The sequence below is a fragment of the Rhinatrema bivittatum genome, chromosome 5 (genome assembly GCF_901001135.1).
Source record: "Rhinatrema bivittatum chromosome 5, aRhiBiv1.1, whole genome shotgun sequence".
Taxonomy (NCBI): domain Eukaryota; kingdom Metazoa; phylum Chordata; class Amphibia; order Gymnophiona; family Rhinatrematidae; genus Rhinatrema; species Rhinatrema bivittatum.
In genome coordinates this window covers 317339209-317355152 of record NC_042619.1, presented here as the reverse complement: position 1 = coordinate 317355152, position 15944 = coordinate 317339209, and the positions used below count along the sequence as shown (strand labels likewise).

At 39.0% G+C, this 15944-nt stretch overlaps 1 protein-coding gene across 1 annotated transcript in view; it reads right to left on the bottom strand.

The window, feature by feature from the left end:
- ARHGAP6 (Rho GTPase activating protein 6) overlaps positions 1 to 15944 on the bottom strand; it is a 269412-nt gene that overhangs the window by 95833 nt on the left and 157635 nt on the right. The window contains 2 exon segments of the mRNA XM_029603281.1: positions 3135 to 3283; positions 5366 to 5516. Coding sequence (XP_029459141.1) covers positions 3135 to 3283; positions 5366 to 5516 — 300 coding nt within the window.

Here is a 15944-nt window from a genome sequence, read left to right as displayed (position 1 = left end):
TACTCCAGCTGAGGCCTCACCAAGGACCTGTACAAGGGCATTATCACCTCCTTTTTCTTACTAGATATTCCTCTCTCAATGCAGCCCAACATTCTTCTGGCTTTAGCTATCGCCTTGTCACATTGCTTCACCATCTTCAGCTCACCAGACACTATCACCCCACGACCCCTCTCTTGGTCTGTGCACATCAGTCTTTCACCCCCCCATCACATACAGTTCTTTTGGATTACCGCACGCCAGATGCATGATTCTGCACTTCTTGGCATTGAATCCTAGTTGCCAAATCTTTGTCCACTCTTCCAGCTTTTTTAAATCGGTAGCTGCAGTCTTTCAAAAAATATTTTAAAGTTATTTTTTTTTGAATAGTGCCATATTAGTAAGCTAAATTGATGTGTTCCTTCACAGCATTAAAATAAAAAATCATATTTCCTTTCAGTCAGCAAAACACATACAAAAACATTATTTGAATCATATTAGTAGATAATATTAAATTCTGAGTGTTATTAATTGTAACACAGAGAAAGTAATTACTAGAAGACATATGTTGATTTGTGGACATGTTGGGATATGCCCCAAAAGGAAACACGAGCACAATGTACTGTGGAAAATCTGTCAACATACATGAAGGCAATACAACAAAACTTTCTCAACTGAAACACTATAAACTCCCAAAAAACTGAAATTCAGTGGTTAAGGAGAAATACCATGACAAACAAACCACCAACCCTAGATCTGGAAATTTTTAACATTACTCCCTCAGATCAGTACAGATTGACGAGAACTTCACAATGAAAAAGCATATAAGCAAATTAATTAAAACAGGATACTCCAAGCTGAGAATACTACATAGACTAAAACCATTACTAACAATACAAGATTTCCACACTGTTTTACCCTCACTAATATTCTCAAACATAGATTACTGCAACTCCCTAATAATAGGCCTACCCTCAGGACTATTAAAATCACTACAGTTACTTCAAAATGCCTCAGCTAAACTCTTACTAGGGACAAGGAAATTTGACTTCATCACCCCCTTGCTGACAGCACGTCAATGGTTCTCTGTACAATCCAGAATTCATTATAAAGTATTAACTCAAATTTTTAATATCAACAACATTGACCCATGCTTAAAAGGATTTACACTTTAACCTTACACACCACAAAGAACCCTAAGATCGCAAAGCAAAGGACTTCTAAAGATACCTACAACACGGAACACACACCTAACACAAGAGACCGGATGTTCCCAATAGCGGGCCCCAAGTTGTGGAACTCTCGTCTGATAACAGAAATAAAAAGTTTCAAGCGTGAATTGAAAACATGGTTCTTTAGAAAAGCATATGATTTAAAGTAAAATACCAATATGCCGATAATATTATCTCTGGTAATGACAGTGAAATTATCAGAGTGAGCAATAAAGACTGAACGATATAAAAAGTAATGTCAGTAGAATTAGAATTTGCATTTGATGTTGTGATTTCCTAGAAAATGTATAAATATGAACTAGATTATGTATTTGCTATTATATTGATCTAGAATATGTATGAATATGAACTAGAATATATATTTGCTATTGCGTTTACCTAGAGTATGAATGCTGACCCAGTATGTGAATGTTGACCAAGAATAAGAATACTGATTTTGTAAACTGTTGTGATGATCTTTTGGAACAATGGTATATAAAATGCCTAAATAAATAAATAAACTGGTTTTTAGATTTCGAGACTGCTGGTGCTACTCCTGTTAAAATATCTAGTATTAAGCAATCAAACGGCTTTCCTGCTCAAACCCTCCTTCATTGTGGGTACACAGTGAATGTACTATTTTTGTGTTTTATAAGCCAACATTGATGACTCATGGGTACATCTGGAAGAATTGTTTAGCCTTATGATGCTTAATTTGTTAAGCTGATTATACTGTACAGTACACACAAGGTGCATCAATTCTCTTTCAAAGGAATAGGAAGAATAACTCTGGTCACACATCTAGTACTGCAGTTATTGAAGGCAAATGTGTATTTTGTTTCTTTTTCATTTCGATGTAGTCTATGACATAGCTATAGATCCATAGAGCTCACTGAGCAGCATGAGGACGTCCCCACCATTTATTTATTTATCGAGTTTTATATACCGTCGTTCGGTTTACAAAGTTTTGATGTTTAACAGAGTTTCCAAAGATTCATGTGATTGTCGACATAAATATTGTAGGCTTTATAAACGTAGATCGTATTTCAAACTATTCAATTCATTTGCACATACGAACAATTCCAGCATTTCAGGTTAAGGGTTACAGAATGAGAAATACTAAACATGTTCAGGATTTGATTTCTCATAATAAAAAAAAAGATGCTGCAAAGGTTATATGGGAAATGGAGTAATCATACCAAGCATGAATAGAAAGGCTGGACATGAGCACTATGAGAAAACAGAGATAAATAAAGGGGACTGATAAAAGATTTCACCAAGATTTATGTAAAAGACAGTTTAAGATGGATGGGACTAACAGCAACTAAGAATGGGAAATCAGTGAGTATAAATACACTTAAAATCATCAAGATAATTTATTTTTACAGTTCAGGTGATGAGTTCTGGATTAGGTTATCCTTAGCTTTAACTGATGCAACTTCTATTGAGTTATTTAAAAAGTTGAATTCGTTTTAGCAACAAGTATTATGGGGCCAATTAAGGCTTTCCCCTCCCATTTCTGTGTCTAAGGGAAAAGATCTTGATGGAATAGGTCCTTTGAGCACATAGATGTACATCTGAACAGTGACACTAAAAATGGAGGCCTGGGACACTTAGTGGAAAAACTATACAAAACTGGGACATCAGGCAGACTAGGTGGGTCAATTGGTCTTTATCTGTCAACATTTGCTATTAACAATGTTCCTATGAAATTGTCTAGGGGTGTTATAAAAAAAACCAACAAAAAAAAACTAAACAAAACAAGACTTGGACAACTGATGGAGTTTCATTCCTAAGAACCGGTCACCACGTAAATGCATCCATTATTCTAGTTGGGTCTTATCGTCCTTATCTGCTGTTACATGCTGAGGGTGAGGTTTCTGTGTTAATCATTCTTTGTAAATGGTATAATAATAAAATAAATACGGTGAAGGTTTATGAACCTACCTCCTGTCCATCTTTGTCTACGGTGTCTTCCGCATGGTTGGCCACTGTTGACAGGAACTGTAAGAGCCTCTGCAAGGTGTCGCAGTTACAGGGAGGTAGAAGGTAAATGAGAAGCTGTAAGGTACAGATCTGTTCATCTGGCTCTAACACTGAGCAAAGGAAAAGTACATTTTAATTACAAGGGTCAGTAAAATGTACAGTCAAAGTTTCAGTATGACAATAATATGAATAAAGTATGATGCAACAATATTTATTTATTTATTTAGCATTTTTCAATACCGAACTTCATGGTTAAATAGAAGTTTGTCATCTATGCTGGCCTGGTGGTTCAATGCCATTCAGAAGATTTGGGTTTAATTTCTGGGTCAGGTCTTTTGCTTCCTGAGCTGGGCCAGGGTTGGAGATCCTGTGGAAGCAGCATTCATATCCTTTGTGGGGGCGTGAGGGAGACACCCAGCCAAATTTAGGACCCATAATAGCAGGGCTTCAGAAGGCGCCCTGGTGAATAGCCTACATCTGAGTTGGGCTAGGTGAGTTGAGAGGAGGATATAAAATAGGCAAAAAATCCCCAAGTAGTTTATTTATTTATTTGGTTTTATATACTGGTATTTGAGAATACATCGTATCGGTTTACAAAATTAAAAGTATAAATAACCAGTGAAATAAAATACATCAGTTAAAAGCTAAAAAGGCAATACAACATAATTAATAAATTAGAGATACAAAACAATATTCATAAAATACTCAAAATATTTAAAGTAAAATAGGAGAAGGGCATTATTCATCAGGAAAAGCTTGCTGAAATAGCCAGGTTTTTAGTTTCTTTTTAAAAGTCAGAGGATTTGCCTCAGCTCTTAAGTCTATTGGTGTGGAATTCCATAGTTTTGGACCTGCCAAAGAAAGCGCTCGCTCTCTAACTGAAGTTACAAATGAAGGTTAGCACCAGACCCCAGTTCTGGTTTGACTAAGTTGGAAGACCAAAAGGAGTTGCCAGATGCTAAATGTCCTATAGGTATAATATAACCTTTCTACTCATTAATAAGATAATGGGACTTTTTAAAGTACTAAGATAATAAAGTGTGGCATTTTTGCTCAGTTCTGGATATACAATACATAATTCGATTTGTTTCTGTGGCATAATTAATCCAAACTGTCCTTTTTAGCTAAAATTACTTAAAAACTACAGTTTAAGATACAGCACTATATTACACTTTTCTTAAATATTTACAAAACTTAATTTGTATGAAACAGAATATTAGAGAATGGAAACATGATAAACTGAATTGTTAATGATTAAAGACTGTTTCCAGTAGTATAACTTTTAGAGCTGCATGTTTACTTGCTAGTGACATGAGTAAAGAAATATATAATGTCCAGGAAATAAAGGGACAAGCAGTTCAATTAGGAGGATTTATATATATTAAAAAAAACAGAAAGTGCATTCGTTTATTCAATAGAAATAATCTGTATTCCTATTTTTGTTCAGGGTTCTTAAAATTATCAAAACATTTGCTGCAATAAATCTTTCAATTAGAATGAATAATCACTTGGTATCACAAAGCGTATTATTAGGCACACATTTTTCCAGCTCCTTGGAAAAAATATATATTTAAAATAGGATTTTTTTGTTTTTTTGCTTATTGCTATATACCTTTGCTCATTTTTATACATTTAAATTACTGATTTTTATGAATAAAAAATAGAAGGACTAGGAGACACTCCATTAAGTTAGCAAGTAGCACATTTAAAACAAATCTGAGAAAATTATTTTCCACTCAACACACAAAGCAGCTCTGGAATTTGTTGCCAGAGGATGTAGTTATAGCAGTTAGTGTAGCTGAGTTTAAAAAAAGGTTTGGACAAGTTCCTGGAGAAATCCATAAACTATTAGTGAAGTTGACTTAGGAAATAGCCACTGCTTATTACCAGCATTAGTAGCTTGGGATCTATTTAATGTTTGGGTACTTGCCAGGTACTTGTGGCCTGGATTGGCCTCTGCTGGAAACAGGATGCTGGGCTTGATGGACCCTCGGTCTGACCCAATATGGCAACTTCTTATGTTCTTTAAGTTGATTATTTAATGCATTTTAATATCCTCTTTGTTTAAAAAAAATCCAAATTCATTTATAATACAATTTCTAGTTCTAATTTATTAAATTACCTTGTATTGTCAAATACTGCTACAATAAAACTTTCATATAAAATTTTAAAAATATTATTCCAAAACTCACACATGGTGTTGATAAAAGCAGTATAAAGTTCTTTGGTAAGAAGTGGATCAGGCATGTCTCTTAGAAACTCCTTTAGTAAAGCAGAAACATCATGGACACTGTGTTCCTCCTCAAGAACTACATCTATGCCACGGTCAAAGTCTTCACGCAACTAGAAGAAATCATGGCAACAGAAGTTTGTACCACAACATTCAGCCTTGGTACAGTCAAATACCGTTCCCCCAACCCCCCCCCCCCAAAACCCCCCCCCCAAAAAAAACAAACATTAAAATGGATGCCAGGGGGCATCCTAAAAAGTACTTGATCATTAAATAAGTTCCTTAAATGTACACCAATCAGAAGTAGAGTCAAAGACATGATGTTAGTGTAGTGACATATTTTAACCACTACTATGTGGGCAAGTAGCACTGAGTCAACTAAAGAACATCTCAACATTGATGATACTCTGAGGGGATGTTTCTTGGTTAACATTTCATCAACTTTTTATCATTGTGCCCCTACATCTGCTTCAAAAACAATGGCACTACAAGGATCTTAGAAACAAGCTACCTTTTCAATTTCAAAGTTTGTGAAGAAGCATAATGCACCCATATGAGTAGAAATCATAGAAAGTCATGGTTATCCCTTTCTTATTGCGATTTAAGCTGAGGATTGACAAACACAAATTCTGGTATGCATTGAAAGAATATATGGCTGAATTTTAAAATCGACCATGCATGTAAAAATTGCCACTTGCACGTGTAGCTGGGCCCTGTGCGTGCCGCATACATTTAAAAAAAGCCACACGCATAAGTGGAGATCTGCGCATAAGTGATGATACGTGCACAAGTGCCAGGCCCTGAGAAAGGGGCAGGCCCGGGGAGGAGGGCACGGAGGCCGGCTTTAGGGGGTGGGGAGGAGAGGGGAAGGAGAAGGAAGGTTAGGCAGGGGGTTAGAGAAGTTCCCTCCCAGTCCGCTTAACTGTGCGCAGCCACCCGATTTAATAACATGCGCACCCTGGTGCGCACATGTTATAAAATTGGCACGCCCATGGTCACATGCGCTTATGTTTGAAAGTCTACCCCATATCTTTTTGGAAATGATTAGATCAAATCTGCCTGATTTAAAAGAATACATATATGGAAAAAGTTAAATAAATTAGAACCAGAAACCCACCCTTTGAATGATGCCATAAACAATGGATATACAAATGTTAGCTTGAGCGAAGAAATGGCTGTACAATCAAGTATGAGAACTGGCTCAGAGACAAGGACATGTTTATTGATCATGTATTGTATTTATAGTTTGAGTTTTGTGTAGTTTTCATGGGAAATATTGTAATGGCAAAAGAACTTCTAATGTTGCAGGGATTTTATACCAGTAGAGTGTTTGATTGTTGCAATTATGATTGTATTTTTAAATTGCCAATAAAAAGCTCTCTAACAAAAATACACTATGATCTCCTGAATCTAGGGCATCATGTGAGTAGTCAGACTGATTAGGAGGAAAGATATTTGGAATGGATGATACAAATTGGGGTTATCCCAGTACTGGTGAAAAATAAATGCTAGTTTCTTGTACAACCTATCTACTTCTTTGTTTAATATGAGTAGACTCCGAATTACAGGGAAGGCAAAAATGATTCTCCCCATACAGCATGCGTCCGGCAGGTAAAAAGTAACTATAGGATTGCAAACTCATTTTCAAAAGAGAAACTCTTTATAGGGTTTCCCTTTGAAAATCACACACAGATCCAAACTATGCACTGGAAATTAAAGGAATAATTTTAAAAAAGCATTTATGCAAGTAAATGGACTTTTTTCTTTTTATTTATTCAATTTCTATATATTGCAAAGAACACATTTGAAATATGAGAGAAACCATTATAAGGAAAAAAGCAAAATGATCACATTTATGAAAAATTTCACACTTAGCAGAACCACAAGCACAAGGAATTATGAGGGGGACAGAAAATAAGGAGAAAGAAAAAAAAAGGAAAAACAAGATGTCAAGGAAATCACTGTAACATGACAAAAAATCTGCAGCCACTTCAAATAACGTCAATTACGGACAAACTATGGGACTTGAAATCAAAGCTTTCCCAGAATTCACAAACACATGTAGCTGTTCAGGAACAAAAAAATATGAAGCTCTCCTTATGCAATTTAATGAAATATTTACAGGGAAATGTTAACATAAAAGTCGATCCTAATGCAAGAACTTCTTGGCGAAGAGCTAAAAAGATCTTTTCTTCTCTTGGGTGTCAAGAAAGATTTAGAAAGATTTAGAACAGAAATCCCCATAAAGGAATCACTAATATTTTTAAAGAAGCTTTTCATTATGAAATTAAGGTAAAAAAGGTAACCAATAAAGTGATTCTTTCAATGAGCGCAGTACCCAAAGATTCTAAGAAAGCGGATAAATCCAGTTCTCCATCCTGTGATCAACTGTTTCTAAAAGTAAGAAACTAAACTTTATTTGGGGCAGGAACAGTCTCTTCAGGAATTTTCAATGTTTGTAGAAAGTAAAGTATCGCTGCAGAGTCATACTAGGAGGTTCTCCCATAACCCTAGGAAAATTAATAAATCTTAGGTTTTAACTATTTTCCAGACTCTCTGTTCTGATCCATAATAAGCATAGACTGAGCATTTTTAATACCAGAAACCTCTTGTTCTAAAAACAAAAATCTCTACTAAAATTTATCCTGAAAGGAACTACATGCAGAGATATGGGACTCAAACTGAGAGGAAACCATATCAGCCTTATTGAAGCAATTGGCACAGGTCTGGCCTAAGGATACTATCAAGTCCCAGAGTGCATCCATTGTAACTACCGTCGGTTTGGGAGGAACCACAAAAACTGGGGAAATGCTGGGAGCTGGACCAGACTCACCCACAAATTCCTCAGCCACGAAAAATGATGTATAAAGTGACACATTTGCAGCTTCACCAGGTGTAATTCCTGCTTCAGTGTCGACACCCAAAATGCCTCCAAGATCTACCCTCGAGACAGCTTGCAGCACAAACATCTCCATCTAACAATGCTGCCATTTCCGAGGCCTGGTCGCGCTAAGCCAGCAGTAGATGGACATCAAGGGGCTGAGGGAAATCATCTCCCTAGCGGGAACAGGCTCTCCTCTGCCAGACCCTGCACCAGGGGCTGCCTCCCCCCTCCTGAGCCACAGCGACCACAGAATCAAGAATCAGATGCTGCCTGACCAGCAGAGAGGGCTCCGAAGGGTAAGCTCGCAGTCTGCCTTTATGTTTGGGAGGCATTGTAGAAAACTGTAGGAAAATGCACAGAGGAAATGTCGGACTGATACTCCATGGCTGAGTCATGTTGCCATCTTGCCCCCCATAAATGGGCTTTTTGAACATTACCCTAGGTGTAGTATGTGATTTTGTATATACTTTTCTGTGTACTACAACGAAGCATTCCTGAAGAGGAACTGGGACATAAAAATAATTTACGTGCATACTTTTGATTTTCGTAAATATGTGCATAAATGTTCATATGAGCATTTATATCTGCTCCTGCTAAATTTCAAAGCGAACTTACTCGCAAGTAAGCCTTTTTGAAAATACAGGCTGAAGTCTGTACGCACTTTGTAGATGTGGACTTCAGCCCTAAGTGCTCTGTTATAAAATTGGTTACCCTGCATGGAGATTTGATCATATAATTTCTGTATGTAAGTTCCCTTCCCTGACCTAACTCTGGCTCTTTTTCTTGGTGTGCTAGTCATTTTTTACCTGTACAGCTTGGGAAGGGTAATAATCAGATCATTTATTTATTTATTTATAAACTTTTATATACCGGCATCAGTGGGTACATCATTCCGGTTCACATAACTGAAAGTTTGGAAAATACATTTCAACAGGGAGAAAGTAACTGGGCAGGGGATAAAATAAATAGGCAGTAGGAAAGATAGTTAAAAAACAAGAAAGTCATATTGTTACATCGGTAAATGTGGGTTTACCTATGAAAATATGTTGATTATAATACTATATTGACCAGATATTATAGCAGGGGAATCCTTAAACATTTTAATGACCATTTTTATCTCAATGGTGAGTTCTTCCAAAAGATTTTCCCATACTACCCTCCATAAAAGTGTTTACATGGTTGTTTTGTCCATTTATATTAACAGCTGACCACTTAGTAATAGCAATAGCTACTTTGTAAGAATACACTTCCTTGCCACCAAATATGGAAGGACAATAAATTAGTATGCTCCCTTGAGAAATGTATGTATATCCTTAACACCATCCTAGAGAAAGCTCCTGTCTGAGAGGAGGATACAATTTCCAAAATGTTTGCATCAGGACACAGTGAACAGGCAATTTTAACCCACAGGTTTTGCTCCAAATTTCAAAGCAAAAACAAGTAGAGCACTTTCATGTTGAAAACTGCCACAGGGGGACATTAATTTGCAACTGCTGGGTCTTCTGGCAATGATGCAAGCCTAGGCGGAGATCAGAAGCCCAAGCTCCTATGAGATCACCGTCAATCTGCTGACACAATTGGCTCAAAGCGTGACTGAGCACTAAAGGTGGAAAAGCATACTCTGATTGCAGATATTGTCTTTGGTGGCGGGTGACATATTATGGTCACAAGAACCAGAAGAATTGGAGCAGAAAAACAGATTACTCCAGAACACAAGCTGGCAACTGAGGCTGGGACATCGCCGGAGTCTATCTCAGAGCCACTTAGCTGAGCAACATTACCAAGGTGGTATCGGCAGCAGTGAGTACTCACCAAAAACAAAATTGCAGGCATCCAAGGATGAGCTGCATGATATGTTTTTAAACCAAAACACGATGCTAATGGCTATTTGATCAGTAGTTAGGCCACCACGAGGAACGGTTAACTGGGCTGGATATGGAAGTCTAACAATTGCGGTGGAAAAATGAACAGATAGAAGGAAAATTAGATGATTTAGAAAACTGCAGTCGTCAAAATAATGTGCACACAGTAGGCTTGCCAGAATTGATCCAGGGAGAAGCCCTGTTACAGTGGTGCGGATCATGCTTGCCGGAACTATTGGGCAAGGAAAACACAGGCCTGACAAATGATCATAGAGAGGGCGCATCGAATCGGGCCCTGACAAGTAATTGTAAAATTCCTCAATTTTCTTGATAAAATGCGCATATTAAATGCATTTCACAAGAAGGAGAAAGTGATGTTTGAAAATACAAAACTGCTCATATTCCCAGACTACTCAGTCAAGATGGCAGCAATGTGGCATGAGTTTACACTGTTCTGCTCTCAATTGCACAGGAAAGGCATTACATTTTCTCTCCAGTTCCCAGCATGCCTGAGAGTTTTCTACAAAGGATACACGAGGTCTTTCGACTCCAAAACTGACATACAGGCTTTCATGGCTTCAGTAAACAGAGTTGGTCTGAGCTCAGTTCTTTCTACACATACCATGGTTTTTGGATCTGTTATTTTGGATCATTCGCAACAGAGGACCATCTATCATATATATATACAACTGGCGATTCCCAGGGTGCGCTCTCACCAATTTCTCCTGCTTGTCTCTTTTTGAAACATTGGGCAGTGGAGGAAGCGAACTGGGTATTGGTGCCGCAAACTGGAAGAAATTGCCAGCCACCATGCCTTGGAAGTTGTCCAAGAGCAAGAACAGCAGCAAATTTATTTATTTAACATTTTCTATACCGAACTTCATGACAAGCTTCATATCAGAATGGTGGAGAAATGGTGGAGGGAGTTTTTGGAGGATCATGAATAGAAGCAATGGGGAAGGGGAAATTGGATGGATAAAGGTGAGTGTCTGTAGGATTGTGAATGGAATGAATGGGATTGCTGGATGTGAGAAATCGTGTTCTGATTATGGGTCCTGCCTTAGGAGAAGGGGAGATCAAGGCTGGGTGGTCTCCTCTGAAACAATGAAAGAGCAACTTGTATTATATATTGTGTTAGAAGGATATGACTAACTTGGTTATCTGCTTGCTCAGCATTGATGGCTTACATTCACCAGTCAAGAGGAAAAAGCTCTTGGAGGAGCTTAGGAGGAAATTGCATTTCTATAAGAAACACCCCTAGATGCTGCAGAGCATAAGAAATTATGTCGTGAATGGATAGGTCAGTGATATTATGCATCATTAAATACCAGGCAATGTGGGGTAGCCATTTTGGTTAGTAAGACTACACCACTAATAGTGGAACAACAAATAGCAGTCCCAAATGTTAGGTATATTTTATTACTTGGCTCTATATACAACCACAAAATGTTTTTGCTAAACCTATACACTCCCAGTCGCTAATGTCATACATTTTTCACAGAGTTATTGGCTTTAACAAGTAGATGGGAAGGCTATTCTGTTATTCTGGGTGGTGATTATAATATCACTGATAATCCATTGGTAGACTGTAAGCCTTCAAAAATGCCCAAGAAAGACCAAGTGGAGATATTAGTGGGGTTTCTATCCAGGGAACTATGTCTTATAGACTCTTGAAGAGCGTTGCATTTGAATGATATGGAATATTCATTTTTTTTTTCACCGGTTCATCAAGTGCACGCCCGTATTGATTACATTTTGTTGCCAGAAACTTTTTTCACATTCTATGGGGAGCAGAGATGTGGGAGGTGGCTCTCTTAGACCATTCATTGATAAGAGTGCAGTTGTCCATCATGTTGGGGGGGGGGGGGGGGGGGGTAGATACATTCGCCTTAGAGAATGTCACCTGAGCTAATAGAGGATAGGGAGTTGGGGGAAGACTATAAACAGTTTAATGACTCCTCAGATCTTAGCCCAAGGACTTATTGGAATGCTGCAAAGGCAGTCCTATAGGGGTTAGGGATGTGCATTTGTTTTGAATGAATGCGCAATCCGCAACGTATAAGTCCCTATTCATTGCATTCATGGGGTTCCGAAACATATGGCGAACCCCCATGAATGTAACATATCACTAACAAATAAACCCCCCACCCTCCTGACCCCCCCAAGACTTGCTAAAAGTCCCTGGTGGTCCAGCGGGGGTCCTGGAGCATTCTCCTGCACTTGGGCCGTCGGCTGCCGGTATTCAAAATGGCGCCGATAGCCTTTGCTCTTACTTTGTCACAGAAGCTACCGATACCATTGGTCGGCCCCTGTCACATGGTAGGAGCAATGGACGGCCAGCGCCATCTTGTGTGTGTGTGTGTGTGTGTGTGTGGGGGGGGGGGGGGTGTCAGGAGTCTCCAAAAGTAAAAAAGTTAACAGGATTGTGCAGGATCCATGGACAGATGGGGTTTATAGTAGGCAAGCTATGGTTATCTAATCTGCTTAAAGCTCTTCATCAGTTAAAACAGCAACAGATAGGCAGGGTAAAAGGAATATTGGTCAGCCTTGATGCAGAAAAGGCATTTGACCAAGTGGAATGGTCTTATTTACATTGGGTGCTAAAATCAATATAAATTTGGTCCGGAATTTTTAAAATGGATATTAACCTTGTACAATCAGCTGTGGACATGATTTCTGGTTAATGGCTCTTTATCGGATGCCTTCTCTCTTGGTAGGGGTACTCAACAGGCGTGCCCTTTGTCCCCACTATTATTTGTATTATCTTTAGAACCACTGGTAATTGCACTCTGGTTGATGGATGGGTTTGAGGGGTTACCAGTGGGCAAGGGGTTTACATACTAAATCCTTCTTTATCTAGGTAATCCAAGACATAGTTTGGGGAACATTTTACATCTTTTAGTCATTTGGAAGTTTCTCTGGCTTAAAAATAAACTTCTCCCAAGTCCATTGCTCTTCTTTTGCATGCCTCAGTAGGGACAGATTGGGAAGGGCTATTTCCACTGACATGGGCTGCATCCTCTAACTGATATTTGGGTATAACACTGATCACATCTATGGGTGAGACGTATCAGTGTAATCTCTCAGCAGCAGTTGACTATACCCAAAAACTGTTAAAGAGGTGGCATAAACTGCCATTGTCTTTGATGGGACTATGTGCTTTAATAAAGATGGTGGTCCTGCCAAAACTTCTATGTGCCTTCAGATGCTACCATATTGGGTAAAATTAAAGGATATATCTAAATTGCATTCATTTGGCAAGGTAAACTAGCAAGACTGAGTGCCGGGGAAAGGCACAAGGAGGTTGCCCTTGCCAGATCATAGATTATATAATGTCTCTTGCCTGTGGTGATATATTCAAGAGTGGTCAGTGATGGGCAACAAATATGATCTTGATTCTCTGCTGGTGACTTGTGTTCATCCTTATGGACCTATTAATTTGCTTCATCTATCGAGCCATGGGATGCGGAAGCTAAGTTGTTCTAATCATTTTTGGATGGCTGCCTTTCAGAAAACCTGGTGACGGTGGCAGATGCATGGGAAGTGAAGTATTGGCAGATCACCATTTTTAACTTTCTGGACTTCCCTGCAGGATGTGTGTAAGTAGTATTTAAAGATTGGGAAGGCAGGGGGGCCTATATTGTCTGGGTCAGTTGGTGGATACAGATACAAATTCACTGTACACCTTTTTGCAACTTCAGGATAGTTGGTCAATTCCAGACACTATAGCTTAGCAATGGAAAGGAGGGACTCTTTCTTTGACACAATCAATAAATTTGGGTGAGCATGCTGCGAAAACATGAAGATGATAGTCAATTGCTTAAAGTGGTGAGAGTGTGGAGTGTGGATCTGGGAGAAGATATGGATATCGAGGTATACAGGATGCTGATGTTGGCAAATATGTGGGAAATATAGTTTAAGTTACTACACAGGCTGTATCTTACAAGAACAAGGAGAGCTGTGATGAAATTATGGGATCCTGACCTCTGCTTGCAATGCCAAAGCACAACCTGGAACGTTTTGTCACATGTTCACTGGGTGATCCCGTTTGCAAGGTTTCTGGAAAAAGTGCTGGATTGACTTGGTCAGGGAAAATACTCTGTCTGCATTTGTATGACAGATCAGTGGCTTTTCCGCAGGGTGGCACAAAATATGTCTGAGTGCAATTGTCACTTGCAAAAAAAAACAAAAAACTCCTAGGGATATGGAACTCCAAAGATCAGCCAAATTACTCCCAATGGACAGCACTGATGCTGAAGATAGCTGGCATGGAGCTTTACAAACAAAAGACAGTGAACAATCCAAGGCAGTGGGCTGCTACTAAAGGCTACTTCAAGCTGTGGTCATTGCCATGCAAACATCTGGGTCTGTAATGGTGTAAAAAATGGGGGATCGGAACTCGTAATCGTAACTACTTAGTGTTGGCTCACTAGCACGAGGTAAGAATGTGTTTGGAATGACAGATGTCTATGTGCTCGCATGGGTTGAGTGTGGGGAGAAAGGTTCTGTTTGCATATAAGAAAAACTGCATTGATTAAGTTGAATCGCCGGAGGCACAATGTTCATTTTGAAGTGCTTGGTATATGTTTTGTTGACATGTATTGAGTGCAACTCAGAGTATTAAAAAAAAAATTGCAATTGCTTTTGGGCAGGTACTATTTGAATGGAAACAACATGCGCAGGTTTGAAAATGCAATCTATGTATTACTTTCCTCCCCTAATAAAACATGGTCTTGGGAATTGCCTCCTCTTACCGTGGCTGAAAGCGCTCATGTTGTGGAAGGACAGTTTTCAGGCAGTTGATTTACAGCGCCAAAATGCATTTTATCACCATAAATAGTGATGAAACCCATGCTCCAAAGGAGGCAGCATCTTGAATCTGGGTTTTCATCCCAAGACCAGAGGGTGTGACATGTTTTTTCACAAACTATTAAATGAGGCCTCACTGAGCCCCTTTATTCAGAGGTGATTGGATTGTTCCCATTTTGAAACTTTTTTCTTGGTCTATCACAATTGTCTGTTAGGGGTATGCATGGCAAAATTTTATTTTTGTTTCTTTTTTTTTTGTATAATTTCTTCTTCTTTTTAAGTTTGATTTAGAATAATTTTCATGTTAAAATTTAAGTATCATTTTCAGTGCGCACTAATTCAACTTATTGTGCACCAACTTAAATAGTGCGCACTATGAGGTAAATTTTAAAAGCCCAACGCGCACATCAATCGGGGGATGTGCGAATAAATTGGGCTCGCACGCATCGACTGTATTTTATAAAGCGCCCAGATATGCTTGCAAATGCCGCAGCACGCACATGAAAGTTTTCAAAAAGGGGCGGGGCGAGGGCATGGTCTGGGCGGGCATGTACATTTCGGGACATGAATCCAAGATGTGCACGTAAGTACTTACGCAACTCGGTGCATGCTGAGGTCCTCTGCCGTGGAACTTTACTTCTGCTATGGATGCCATATAAGTTAAAATTTGATGTTACCCAAGTAGAGAGTCTAGCTTGATGTTACCCAGGTAGAGAGTCCATCAAGCTAGGTTGAGAGAACCTTGCCCAAATCTCATCTTGGAGAGTTTCCTCACTCCGAAGGCCAGCAAATCTTCACAAGTGACCACTGTTCTGTTCGTAGGTGTCACGTAGCATGTCAAAGTGGCCCCTAACCCCCTACACACTTACCTAATCCCCACCTCGAGTTACTAGGTGGGCCTACCCTAGGGATACAAATACCTGCCTATGGGCCAGTCTCTCTCTCTCTCTCATTGAAAAACTGGTCCCCCAGTGGTTGAATGCAGG